The sequence below is a fragment of the Lontra canadensis genome, unplaced genomic scaffold (assembly GCF_010015895.1).
Source record: "Lontra canadensis isolate GAN:19392208 unplaced genomic scaffold, GSC_riverotter_1.0 scaffold1, whole genome shotgun sequence".
Classification (NCBI taxonomy): domain Eukaryota; kingdom Metazoa; phylum Chordata; class Mammalia; order Carnivora; family Mustelidae; genus Lontra; species Lontra canadensis.
The window spans coordinates 119,610,282-119,624,424 of NW_022630995.1; the positions used below are offsets into that span (position 1 = coordinate 119,610,282).

General features: G+C 38.0%; 1 protein-coding gene across 6 annotated transcripts in view; it reads left to right on the forward strand.

The window, feature by feature from the left end:
- WDFY3 (WD repeat and FYVE domain containing 3) overlaps nt 1-14,143 on the forward strand; it is a 280,545-nt gene that overhangs the window by 223,483 nt on the left and 42,919 nt on the right. For 5 of the 6 annotated variants that reach the window (XM_032862498.1, XM_032862480.1, XM_032862488.1 and 2 more), the window contains 4 exons: nt 283-510; nt 7,225-7,278; nt 10,080-10,248; nt 13,617-13,780. In XM_032862498.1, the coding sequence (XP_032718389.1) occupies nt 283-510; nt 7,225-7,278; nt 10,080-10,248; nt 13,617-13,780 (615 nt within the window). The remainder of the gene's footprint in view (nt 1-282; nt 511-7,224; nt 7,279-10,079; nt 10,249-13,616; nt 13,781-14,143) is intronic. The other variant, XM_032862454.1, reaches the window with a different exon arrangement.

Here is a 14,143-nt window from a genome sequence, read left to right on the forward strand (position 1 = left end):
TAGCTTCAGTGTCCTTTGTTCAAGTGTACCGTACCCTTGCCCTTGTACCTCTCTGTCATTTATTTGGTGTTAAGCACTTGGGCCCCCACAAAAAATCACACCTTCTCACAATTTGTAGGCCCCTGTAACCATAAACAAATATAATTTTACTTTTATAATTTTGACTGAAATGATACGCACTCGTTTTGTTTGCACATATTAACTTGGCTTTAAGTTATTTATAGACTTTTGATTATTCCTCCTGCTTTTGTTTGAAAAACAACCTGGACTCCTTCCCCTTAGCGTCAGCAAAATGCCCTGAAGTACGTGACAGAAGAGTGGTGCCAAATCGAGTACGAACTGTTGCGGGAGCGAGGGTTGTGGGGCCCCCCCATTGGCTCCCATCTAGACAAATGGATGTTGGAGATGACAGAAGGGCCCTGCAGAATGAGGAAAAAAATGGTGCGAAATGATATGTTTTATAACCATTACCCTTACGTGCCAGAAACGGAGCAAGAGGCAAACGTGGCGGTGAGTATGCGGAATTGAATGTTTGTGATGGCTCTTTCAGGGGTCTCTTCCTCTTGGCAGGCATCTTTCTTTTAGGTCAGTTACTGAAAGTATCTAAGTTAGCAAACTCATTAAGCTGTATTCAGTTCATCAGGCAGGGTGGCGATGGTGGTGGGAGGCAGCGACGCCGCGGCAGGGAGACATCAAGGGAAGGGCTACAGCTTCAAGCCTGTGGAGCCATGCGCCCAGAGTGGAGCCCAGGCTCTGCCCCTTCGCTCACTGGGTGACCCAGGACAGGCCACTGGGCCACTTTAGGTTCCTGTTTCCTCCTGCCTAACGGGGAGAAAAAGCTCAATCTCAAAAGCTGTTAGGATTAGATTGGTTAACATTAGTAAAGCACTTACATGGTGCTTATTTTGTGCCAGACGCTGCTCTAAGTGAAGTTAAGTAAATAGATATTGGCATAAGCAGTGTTCTTGGAAGAAACACAGAAGAGAGCTAAAGAATAATCGCCTGAGTATGTGGATCTTTCTCTGTGTGTTAAGAAACGTCGTCACTGAGTCCACAGGTTTAAAACACAGCATTTGCCAATAAGTTTCCTTATTCAGATAAGTCCCCCTTCCCCAAAGTCTTAATTCAGACTTGCACATGACCAGAGAAATTTTATCTAAGTTGCTGATGGTCTAGGAATCGTGTTTTTAAGTTTAGGAAGATAGACTCTCCCAGTAAAGCCGCTACAAGTTCAAAAGAGAAAACACAAGAGTATAAAAATCTGCCGAATTTAATTCTGAGCGTCCTCATAATATTTCTAAGTAGCAATTCAACTCTTTGGTGTCCAATAACAATCCTCTGCCTCCAAAATGAATACTACTTTTGTCCTTAGAAAACTCGTGTTTGTCATAGAATCACAGCTTTGGGAGTTAAAAGGGGGTCTCACTGGTCATCTCATCCAGCCTATTACTATCATTTTAATGTTTAATCAGTTACAGAGACATTATCGATGAAGTATTTTACATTGTTTTTTGTACCTTGTGTTTGAAATGCAGTCTGTATTTCACAGTAACAGCACGTCTCCGTCCCGACTGGCCACATTTCACATGGGTAGTGGCTGCTGTATTGAACTGGGGCAGTTCTAGAGAGTCCCTGATTCTTAGACCACTGTGTTGTGACTTTTTAAAAATCTGTACTCCTTGATAAACGAAATTCTTTTGTCTTCCTTTAACATCATTTAGATTTTTTGAGGCATCAGTTAAATTTTTTTAAAAATTAGTATTACAACTTTTTTTAAAATGTAGTCTAGAGAAATTTATTCTAAGATTCTCCCCCTTCCCAAGCATCTGACCAACTATGCTTCATGAAGACAGGAAGGTGATAGAGTATCTCTCAAGGGAGTATATCGCACGCTTAGTTTCATTTTAGTGTTCAGCTGCCTCTAAAATCAATCCAGTGGAAACTCTTAAACCCACTGAGAAACCTGGATCACTGCGCAGAATCATCTGCTGAAGAAGGCCTGTCCTTCTTGGATGTTTGGTTAATAGGATTTTAGGATCTGTGAGGTCATAAATTTGAACTTTTTAGTGTTTGAACCTTTGCCCACTGTAGAAGTTTTATAATACTTCATTTAAAAACTTTCTTTCAAACCTTTCTTGGGTTTTAAATACTTTCACATTCTTGACTTTACATTTGATTTTGTCAACAATGGAAGAAATGAGATTTATAAAAAAGAGGCTTGGAACACAGATCTTCTAATAAATAGTTTGGATTCTACGATGTGAGGGCAGTTTGCATTGTTCCTGTGTCTCGTCTCTTTCTGCCAAAACCCTGGCTGTATTTATTTTGTGGTCAGTGATTTCACTTCTGTCCTGATACTTCTTAGAGTATCGGTCTTAGAGCTGCTAATATATAGTTATCTAAGATTTTTCACGATAGCTTCCTAAATTTCACTTTGCTCAAAGCTATTCCATTCTGTCAAGAACATTATACATGGTACAGCTGTAACTCAAAGCACCATAATTTCTATTACTACTGCACTATGGAAAAAAAATTAATCCACCCATACCTTGCAGCCTCTACTAGTACCTGCTTTTTTTTTTTTTTAAAGATTTTATTTATTTATTTGACAGAGACCACAAGCAGGCAGAGAGGCAGGCAGAGAGAGGGAGGGAAGCAGGCTCCTTGCTGAGCAGAGAGCCCCATGCGGTGCTCGATCCCAGAACCCTGGGATCATGACCCGAGCTGAAGGCAGAGGCTTTAACCCACTGAGCCACCCAGGCGCCCCTAGTACCTGCTTTTGTTAGAGTAAACCAGCAGGGCAGTCTCTAATTCTTAACCTTTTTTTCCCCCAAATAAATACTTCAAGCATATAACAATTTGATAAAATATTTCTTATTGAGTCAGCAATCATATAAATTGAATCCATTCAAGAATACTAAAATATAAGATGAATATATATGCTCTCCTAGAAATGTAACCAACTCACTATTTTTATTTAACTGAGGCATACACTTTTGAGTGTTTTTATTTAACTGAGGCATATTTTTTACTTATATAACTATAATATTTTTATATTGTTTATTCCTTTTTTTATTATAACAGTGCCATTCACTTTATAAAAGTATATTTAAACTTCTGTATCAGATAAAAACAAAATAACCTATTTGGGGTTCACACTTACAACCTTAGTATTATTAGCATTTTACATAAGCAAAAGCATTCACCAGCCTGAAAAATCCAAACAGACAGTCTCAGAAATAAGTGTGTACCATATGGAGCTTATTTTTTAACCAGATGGGTTACATATTGGGAAATACAAGGCAGTCAAGAAATGCTGGAGATACATTAACAAAAAAGGAAAGAGGGGGTGGGAAGGGGAGACAGTTACAGAATGTGGACTTTATGTGGCTTAGTTCATGCACGAGTCAAAGTTGATCTTCTGTGATGAAATTTTCTGGATGACTAATTATTTTGGTCTTTCCAGTTCAGAATCCTTTTAATTTGAAATGCCATTAAACATCACTTTTATTTTGTGGATTATGCACTCTGGCAATGTTCTCCGCAAAGAAAATTCCCCAAAGTAGAAGCAACTGCTCTCCTACTGACTTCTTTCATGACATCAAACAAGAAGAGCAGATACAAAGCACAATGAGTGCGATGCTAACACTGTTTTCCTGATTTTACAGATGAGGAATCAAAACCTAGAGAAAGGTCTAGGCGCAGCTCCTAAGTAGCAGAGTTTGATACAATGAGTATATAGGATGAGAGTTCCTTAGCAGTTGAATCACTTTTGGAAAAGAAGCGATTCCAACCTTTGATGGTATTGTGACCTTATTGGTGGACTGTGAGTTTCTTCCAGACAGAAAGAAACAATATACTAGGTGTTGTCTCTGTAATGCTAACAGAGTATTAAGAACTTAATAAATGTTGAGTGAATGGACTACCAGCACTCTTTATCCTGAAGTTATAGACTTTTTCCATTGCTTTAGCATAAAGAATTTAGCATTCTATAGAATTTTCCTAATTCTGAAATTTTTCCACTAAAAAGGACTAGAGCCAAATTACAAAATTTGGTTCTAAAGTTTATAACTTGGCAGAGGGCTCTACAAGAAAAAGGGCATAAATTTATGAATATGAAATTACCTAGGCACCTCTTTCCAGGGTTTTGAAAGGATCCCATGGGAAGTGAAGGCTATTGAAGTTTAAGCTTTATTAACTCTATAGAAAATCCACCTCTGTTCCAAACAGTATTCCACATTGCTTCCCAGTTCTTCCATTTCCATTCCCATAAATATGTTGCCTTCCTTGCCTGCATGTTTATAAAATAGAGTCAGTACTTTTTGCAATGTAAGAGGTATGTGCCAACCTAAAAATTGCTTTGGAAGCCTCTTCTTGCTAGGTAAAGCAGACTTTATCTGAGCAAGGGCAATTGACTAATCTTTTGCCTTTGTAAGAATAATACTGTTCCAGTGGCATTTAAATTTTTAGTTCTGTTGATTAAAGAATACAGTGATGATTAAATTTTTTTTCTTCTTTTAAAATCTTTGATGTGTTAGAAATGAATTAACTGACTTTTTTTTCTCTGAGTTTTATTTTTTATATTTATTTTTTAACTGAGTTTTATTTCTTAAACCTTGATATTGTTACACATTGTATACAGGATAGCTTACTTGCTCTAAGTTTTGAACTTTGTTTCTTCATTTTTTTTAAAGATTTTACTTATTTATTTGACAGAGAGAGATCACAAGTAGGCAGAGAAGCAGGCAGAGAGGGGGAAGCAGGCTCCCCGCTGAGCAGAGAGCCCGATGTGGGGCTCGATCCCAGAACCCTGGGATCACAACCAGAGCCAAAGGCAGAGGCTTAACCCACTGAGCCACTCAGGCGCCCCTGTTTCTTGATTTTTAAATTGGATGTTTATAGAATATAGAATGTTCTTTTAGAGTCTCATTTGCCTCAGACTTAAGAGCTTTCACAGTTTATCTACTAAAATTATTTTAACAAAAGTAGGAGTAATAATTTTTGTCATGAGAATAATTAGGTACATATGGAAACAACTATTCTCACATGAAAATGATTCCTCTCTGTACAGTGACTTGAATTGCACCTTAATTCTATATTTTAAGTGGTAATGTCAGTTGTAGTTATTGTTAAGATGTGAGCCGCCTCGAGAATGATGAAAATATAAAATCCAGTGGCTTTTAAGCAATTGTCTCATTGCTATGAATCCTACAGAAGAAGAATGAGATTCCATATTTTTCCATTAAAAAAATCATATTTAGATACAAAAACCAGGTTTTAATTTTGTGACCCCCCCCCCCTTATTTTCACGAATTTATTTTCATGGAGTAAAAATCTCAAACAGATTTACTATTGTTTGTAAATACATTGGGGTTAAGACCATACTGTGTCTACCTTTTAATTTTGGGCTGCTTAGGACAAAAGAGTAATTGACTTGCTTGAAGTTTCCTTTTCTAATTAAGGGAGTCCCTGTGGCTGCCTCCACATAGATTTTTTTATGTAATATAGAGATGTCACAGGACTCATAGAAACTAAGCAGCTCATTCAGGAAATTTCCGTTGCCAACATTATAGAAAAATTTGAAGAAAATGACTAAAGAACTATTTTCTAGAAATTCTGACTTTGAAAATTTAAGATTTCTATGTAAACATAATTACAATAATTAGTTACAAAATTTTAAGTAAAAGAGAGCAATGATAATACCAAAGTTATTGATATAGCATATCTCTATACTATGGGTTGAATGCTTTGCCTTGTAGCAAAATAAGAGCCTTAGTCAGTGAATCAGTGAGTAAGTATGTATTAAACCAGCACTATGCCGTATGCTGCATGTCAGACCCTGCCCACATTCTGGTTGAAGGTAAATAGTAGACATTAAAGTTGCATTCGACAATAGTAATGGGTCCATTTTGCTGTATTGGTCTATCACACATCCAACAATCTATTTTGGAGTTAGTTTCTTTTTTTAATGAATTCCAGAGAAAGGTGCAGAATCAGTACCCTTCACTCCTTGACACTTCCACATGCATATCATTAATTAGAGTTGAGTTTTTGTTTATAATTCTGTTTTTATTGGTGTAAATTTTACATACATTGAAATACACAAATCTTAAGTGTACCATCGTGTGTTCACATATGTGTATTTTATACGGGTATAGCCAAAACTCCTACCAAGAAAGAGAACATAGATGTATATTTTAAAGGTTATTCTTCATTGCAAGGTATGTTTTTAAAAGTTTGCCTTTAAAGACAAACGTTTATTAAAATCATGTGAAGTATTTGAAAGGATGCCCAGTAGTCCAGTGTTTGTTTTGCCCAGGCAGGAAACATTTGTGAAATCATTTTGTCGATGCATGTTTACTGTGGGGAAAAGTACTAAATGTCATCTCCAGACAAAACTGTGAGAAGGAAGAAAAATTGGAAGTAGTTCTTGGGTGTGTTATTGTCTCTATGTAGTTATCTGTGTATGTTTACATGTGTAAGCCCTGTACAACAGCTCAACAGAAGTTGCCCTCTCATTAACTGAGATTTTATTCTCAGAATAAAATATAAAGCAACCACTTAATATTTCAAAGTACTTTTTACAAAAACTTTTGATCTGGAGGCTGATGACCCAGTCTCCCTTCTGCTTTCAGCCCTTCTGGGGTTATGGCTATGAAAGTAGTCAAGGAAGTAGGGCATTGGGCTTTTACGGAAGGATTTTTTTTCACTAATAAGCACCTTGTGATTTCTGTGCTACGGGATTTTGGTAATGGTACAAACCAGCTGCTTCTGTTACAAAAGAGATGCAGGGCTAAGCACAGTGAAAGGTAGGTGGAAGGTAATAGCTGGCATTAGATTCTATTATCCAGTTTTCAGTTTTTTTTCCTTTTGAAGCTGTATAGAGTTGCCTGTTAATCATCCATGACACTGGCCACCTGTGCTGAAATTTTGTCTGTGATTTTTAAGTTAGTCCTGCTCAGTAGCCTTGAGAAGTCTAGTGTGGTTTCTACTTTAAAACTACTTTTGATAATAAGAAAAAATAATGACCAGATGCTAAGTGATTATTTCAAACAACTTAGGGTATCACGTTACTTTTCTTTGAGTGTGCGCATCTTCCATATTTCATACAGTCCTCAGGAAAGTTTTATTTTTGTGATGTTCTTTATGTTGCTGTGTTTTGTTTTGTTTTGGTTTTTTTTTTTTTTTCTTCTGATGTATCTGTACTTAATACCCTGTTTTCAGTCTGAGGTCCCAAGTAAACAGCCCGAGACACCTGATGATATCATTCCTCAAAAGGTAAAACACAAATTACTGTAAGATAATACAAAATACTTGCAGTTTTCTTTGTTTCGTTTTTGGTTTTTTTTAGTGCATGGTAGACTAGACTAATGTAAAAGATTGATGTTCAATTTGTCCTTCCTGTAAATTCCTTTGAGTTGAAAAGTTGGTGTCTTTCGTGCTGAGAGATGTTCTAGTCTTTCTTGGCTTTGTTCTAATTAGCTTCCTAGGGCCTGTGTGCCCCTAACTAACAGGCTGAGTGTTCACTGCTCTCACCGTAAAATGTGTATCACTTCACATATAAACTAACAAGCTCTGATGCATGTTAGTAATGGGCAGCCTGACACCCTCAACTTTTTTTTTCATTTGCTCATTTAATTCTTCCACATACTAAACAGTGTGTATCTTGGGAATGCAAGGAGTATCCTCTTTTAAAAATTATTTTTTCAATTAGAAGGAACTAGTGAAAAGGGTATACGTAGATCACTTTTTAAATAGAATTTTAACTTTTTTTAATTAGTTAAAAAATTTACAATTGTTTTCTTTTCCCAGAAAGATTCAGTACATAATTCAGTTAAAAAAAAAGCACTTCTTTAGAATGCAGAAATATACCTCCAAATATTTAGTGAAAAACACATAGTGCCAAGCTGAAGTCAGTAGCCAAGCCCCACATCTGTTAATTCGTTGCCTTGCCCATCACTAACTATGCTTCCATCATTTTAAATGTGAGCAATTTTGAGTTGAAGATAATTGCAATACCTTACATAGAAGAATTGGTATGGTGTACAAAGTTTACTGCCTTTCTTTCATTTAAAAGATATTACACTATTCTTATTAGTTTGCTCATCAGATTGGTCCTTCCATCATTGTAGTATCATTTTACCTCATTTTAATACTTTCCTATGTTCTATGTCATTCCTGTTAGCTTGCAGCTCTCTCGATTCCCTGACTCTGGGCCTGAACTTAAAAGAAGGGCAGTGTGACTTCAGTTAGGTAGCTTTTTATCTCAAAATAGGTTCAGTGTTTCAGTCTAAACATTCCAACAAGGAATATTTATTTTCCACTTGAATTGGAAATCGTTTATTGAAATAAGCATCGTGGTGGATAATACATATAGACTACTTGAGTTGAAGAGTAGGCCGACAGGGTATTTTTAATCAGCTATTCTTATTCATCGGGAAGGAACAGTGAAATAATGTTTAGAAAGTGAAGGTTGTTTGTTTGTTTGTTTTTTTAATTTACTTATTTTAGAGAGAGAGAGACCATGAGTGTGAGCAGGGAGAGGGGCAGAGAAAAAAGAAGAGGGAAAAAATCTCAAGCAGACTCCCCAATGAGCACAGAGCCTGACAGGCAGGGCTCCATCTCAAGACCCATGGGATCATATCCTGAGCCCAAACCAAGAGTTGGGCACTCACCCGACTGAGCTACCCAGAACCCCTAAAAAGGGAAGGTTCTAAAGCATATTTCAATCCCCATCTTTTTTTAACTTTTTTTTTTTAATGAAGTTTTTATTTATTTATTTGTCAAAGAGAGCAAGCGAGTGCACAGGCAGGGGAGCAGCAGGCAGAGGGAGAAGCAGGCTCCCTGCGGGGCTCCATCCCAGGACCCTGGGATCACAACCCGAGCCAAAAGCAGATGCTTAACTGACTGGGCCACCCAGGTGTCCCTAGAACTTGTTTATTTCATTATGTTATGGTTTTCAGGGAAAGAAAAAAAAAAAGGTTTAGGTCAGCTGGAGACTGTATTTTTTCAAAAAAATTTTTTTTTAAGATTTTACTTATTTATTTGACAGAGAGAGATCACAAGCAGGCAGAGAGGCAGGCAAGAGAGAGAGGAGGAAGCAGGCTCCCTGCCAAGCAAAGAGCCCGATGCGGGACTCGATCCCAGGACCCTGAGATCATGACCTGAGCTGAAGGCAGAGGCTTAACCCTCTGAGCCACCCAGGCACCCTGGAGACTGTATTTTTAGGATAAATATTAATTCTGAAAAAGAAATGCTCTTGTATCATATGGCAAAAATATCAGATCTTTTCTAATATTTCTAGATAATAAATTTCTTCTTCAAGATAAACTTATATCTGTTCTTAATATACTCATTTCGTTAGTAAGTTTATGGAGCATATCATTTTACGCAGTAAACAACAGGAATGTTTTAGCAAATTGAAGATAACAGCTTGGAGGAGCTGGCCCAGCAGAGCGCTTCATCTGGCCTGAAGCTGGTTGATTCCATGTTGGGTCAGAACTTGTGGAAGGTCTGGGCCATTTTTGGAGTTTTAGTAAGAACTGGGAACATAGGGAAGAACAGTGCAGTTCTGAATCTTTACCTCCAGGTGTCTAAGGTAAATACTGGCACAGATGATTCCAACTAAATGGATTGCCTTTACGCCTGTCTACATACTTTATTTGGAGTAGAAGCAAAGTTCCAGGCTCCACACAAACCAGACATCGCCTTGCACCTTGATGTTCTTCAACAGTGGCTGTTCCCTTTACTGTCTAGGAAGGTTTTCTAATACATCAGTGAGGCCATGTGATACTAACGTGAAAATGTTATTTGACTTCAGATGATTTATGTCTACTCCAGGAAGAAAAACTGCTAATACTGTTTTTTTATATGTATGTTTTAAGAATCAGTGCAATTTAAAAATAGAGGAACTTAACCCAAAAGTCTGTGGCTTTACTGTGTATAAATGCAGTTTGTTAAAAAATCCCTTTGAGAAGGTAACACATAAAGAATTCGTGATACCATACCTTCCTCCGGGAAGCTTGTATTTTAATTCTTGAAAATAATCATCTGAATCCTTTTGTTTTGTAATTTCTTAGAAACCCGCTCGATACAGAAGAGCCATAAGTTATGACAGTAAAGAATACTACATGCGACTAGCCTCTGGCAATCCAGCCATTGTCCAGGATGCCATAGTGGAGAGTTCAGAAGGTGAAGCCGCTCAGCAGGAACCAGAGCATGGCGAAGACACTATCGCTAAAGTCAAAGGTCAGCCTTCCTCTTCCTTGGAAGTAAAAATCACTTTGGAGCATTTGTTACATTTGCGTTTTCATGAAAACATGAGCTACTGTAAAGCGTTGGGCCAACTGTGTGGATAAAAGTATCCATACGTATTTTATAATTTCACTCTCTTTAAGATTAATTTCTAGATCTGAACTAAAGGGACTGGCTCTTTACTGCCTACAGGTGATGGAATGTGCCTCTTGGCTTGATAATGTTTTTACTGCATTTGGCAGGATTCTCAGTAACATTTATTTTTAATAACTAAATAAATATTTTGTAAAAATTAAAACAACTGCTAAATGTGTTACTAGCACATGTTAGACAACAGTTAAGAAGAGTGTTCCACATCTTTGCTTTACGAGCTTAGTAAAACATACATGAGATGATGAATTCGGACTTTCTGATGCTGTAATTTTTTTTTAAAGTTTTTTTTTCTTTTAAAATTTTTTTAAATTTTTTATAAACATATAATGTATTATTAGCCCCAGGGGTACAGGTCTGTGAATCGCCAGGTTTACACACTTCACAGCACTCACCATAGCACATACCCTCCCCAGTGTCCATAACCCTATCACCCTCTCCATAGCCCCCTCCCCCCCGGCAACCCTCAGTTTGTTCTGTGACGTTAAGAGTCTCTTACGGTTTGTCTCCCTCCTGATACCATCTTGTTTCATTTATTCTTTTCCTACCCCTCAAACCCCCCACGTTGCATCTCCACTCCTCATATCAGGGAGATCATAGGATAGTTGTCTTTCTCCGATTAACTTATTTTGCTCAGCATAATACCCTCTAGTTCCATCCATGTCGTTGCAAATGGCAAGATTTCATTTCTTTTGATGGCTGCATAGTATTCCATTGTATATATATACCACATAAAGATTTTATTTATTTGACAGAGAGGGGAGGAACACAAGCAGGGGGAGTGGGAGAGGGAAAGTCAGGCTTCTGGCTGAGCAGGGAGCCGGATACAGGGCTTGATCCCAGGACGCCAGGGTTGTGACCTGAGCCAAAGGCAGACACCCAACAACTCAGCCACCCAGGCTCCCCTTTGATTCTGTACTTTTACATATGTGTGCCCTCTGCCCTCTTCCTATAGCTTCTCCGTGATGTGGAGCCTAACAAACCCCACCCAGCCTCGAAGACAGTGGTCAAATATCCCATTATCCTTCTCTGAAACCTTTTCCCACCGCCCTGTTCAAAGATAGCATTTGCTCATATCATAGCAATTTCAGTGATTTTTCACTGCTTTATGTTTTCTAAATTACAAATTTCTAGAGGCAGAGATCATCTTTCTTCTCACTTTATGTTTTGGCACATGCCTAGCACAAAATGGGGATTCAGTCAATATTGAATAAGTAAGTCAATTGTCTTTTAACTCTTCTAAGCCTCTGATTCATGGTAAATTCAAAAGTCCTTGGTATATTCTATAAACAAAGCCTAGGAATATAAATTAAGAACTTTTTTTTTTCATTTTACTTCTTTTCAGTGTTCCAAAATTCATTGTTTATGCACCACACCCAGTGCTCCATGCAATACGTGCTCTTCTTAATATCCACCACCAGGCTCACGCAATCCCCCAGCCCCCTCCCCTCCAAATTACTTTCAGATCCCATCGATTAAAAAATTGATAGTATATGATGACAACATGTCAACAAAAGACACCATCAAAAATTGTGATCCATTTATCTTATTATTAAAATTTTCCTTTTCTGTCTCATGGTGACTGACTTATTAACCATTTCATAATCGATCTAATATTTTCATAGAATCCTTGAAACTTTTAGTAGTTGAGTAGTTGAGTGGGTTTATAGTCTTCTAGCTTTCTTGACATTGTACCAGCAAGTGAAGGTATAATTATAGTCAGATGACTTATGTTTGGGTCATAAGCACTTCACTTGTCTTGGCCTCATTTTCCTAATGTCTACTAACACAAACCCACAAATTTGGTGTCACTACTATGCTATGTAGGGTGTTATGCTAGACATAGAATTAGAAGTTTTGATTTACTAAAAATAATGCAATGATAGGGGCTCCTGGCTGGCTCAGTCGGTAAACATATGACTCTTAATCTGGGGGTTGTGAGATCAAGCCTCACACTGGGCATAGAGCTTACTTAAAAAAAAAAAATAATGCACCTGTGTGCTTTTTCCCCTTGTGGATATTCCCAGCAGGACTTGATGTCCCTTGATTACTTACTAATACTCTTCCGTATGTGAAAAGAAGTTTCTTTCAAGGCAAAGCAGAACTTCTGGTAACTCAAGTTCAAAGGATAAGATACTATGATTTATGCTTTTTCAAAATTCTTAGAGCAACTATCATTGGTAGGTGTGACAGGATGTTTTTTGGAACAACTAGAGGATATTAATTAAATGTGGCATTTAGAATGTATTTTGAGGGGCGCCTGGGTGGCTAAGTGGGTTAAAGCCTCTGTCTTTGGCTCAGGTCAAGATCCCAGGGTCCTGGGATCGAGCCCCACATCGGGCTCTCTGCTCATTGGGGAGCCTGCTTCCTCCTCTCTCTCTCTCTGCCTGCCTCTCTGCCTGCCTCTCTGCCTACTTGTGATCTCTGTCTGTCAAATAAATAACTAAATAAAATCTTTACAAAAAAAAAAAAATTTAGAATGTATTTTGAATGCTGCTTATACTTCGGCATCTCATCAATTGATTTTGTCACCTCCTGTGATTATTAATAAAGTTATCAAAATGTAGACAGTAGAATGTTTCCTTAATCTGCAAGTTGAGTGATCTATCCTGTATTTTAAAGAGTTCTATTCTTTATGACATGATGATTTGATCACCTTCATGCATATATGAATGACTGTACCTTTGCTTATGACATAAGTCTTGAAATAGTCCTCATGGGCCCTCCAAGTAGGTGGGATCTCTTATAATCATATTTATAACTTTCTGTCTTTAATTTTGGTTCTGATAGTGATTGATCATTTATTTGTGGTGTCCGCTCAATGACACCTATCCATAAGCAGTACAGTTCTTACCATTAATTATGCTAAGCTCTGTTTATCATCATCTGACACTTACTTAGTATTTACTATTAAACATGATGCTAAGCATGAATAACTCATTATTAAGTCCTCCCCAACCCTCTAAGATAAATAGTGTTTTTGTTCCAGTTTTATAGATGAGAAAACAAGTTCAGAGAGGCAGATAATTGTCCTGGGTCACACAAGTGTTTAACTCTAGAGCCTCTGTCATTCAGCACTGCACTGTGCTGCCTACCTGTACCTTCCAGAGTTATCTCGATTTGGAAATGTGTAGGAGGGACTGCAGGAGCCCAAACTGCTTCCCAAATGGCCCTTATGAGGTCACATGGCTCTCATGCTTATGATCCTGTAGGTCTGGTCAAGCCTCCTCTGAAACGGTCTCGGTCGGCACCTGATGGAGGAGATGAGGAGAGCCAGGAGCAGCTACAAGACCAGATTGCTGAAGGCAGCTCAATAGAGGAGGAGGAGAAAACGGATAATGCCACCCTACTCCGCCTCCTGGAGGAAGGAGAAAAGGTACTGTGCTTCTAAAAAGTAAGGACTGCGTGGAAGTAATGCGTTTGCGTTTTACAACACTAACTGATGGGATATTTACCAGGTGGCACAAGATACATATTTTACCCTCTCTAATGACATACAGTGCAAATAGTAAGCAACCGTTTGGATTCAGCACTCTACCTCTCCCATTTTCAGGGTTTTCTGACACACTAGACAGCCCAGAGCTTCATGAGATACAGTGTTAGTAGTTGATAGTTGGTTCACTCTATCCCTGTGCCCTTTATTAGACTGTATTTCTTGCCATCATTTCTCTATTTCAAACCCGTGCACACAGCGCAGTCATTCATCTGCCCTTGTGCTAGTTTTCTGCACTTCCATAGC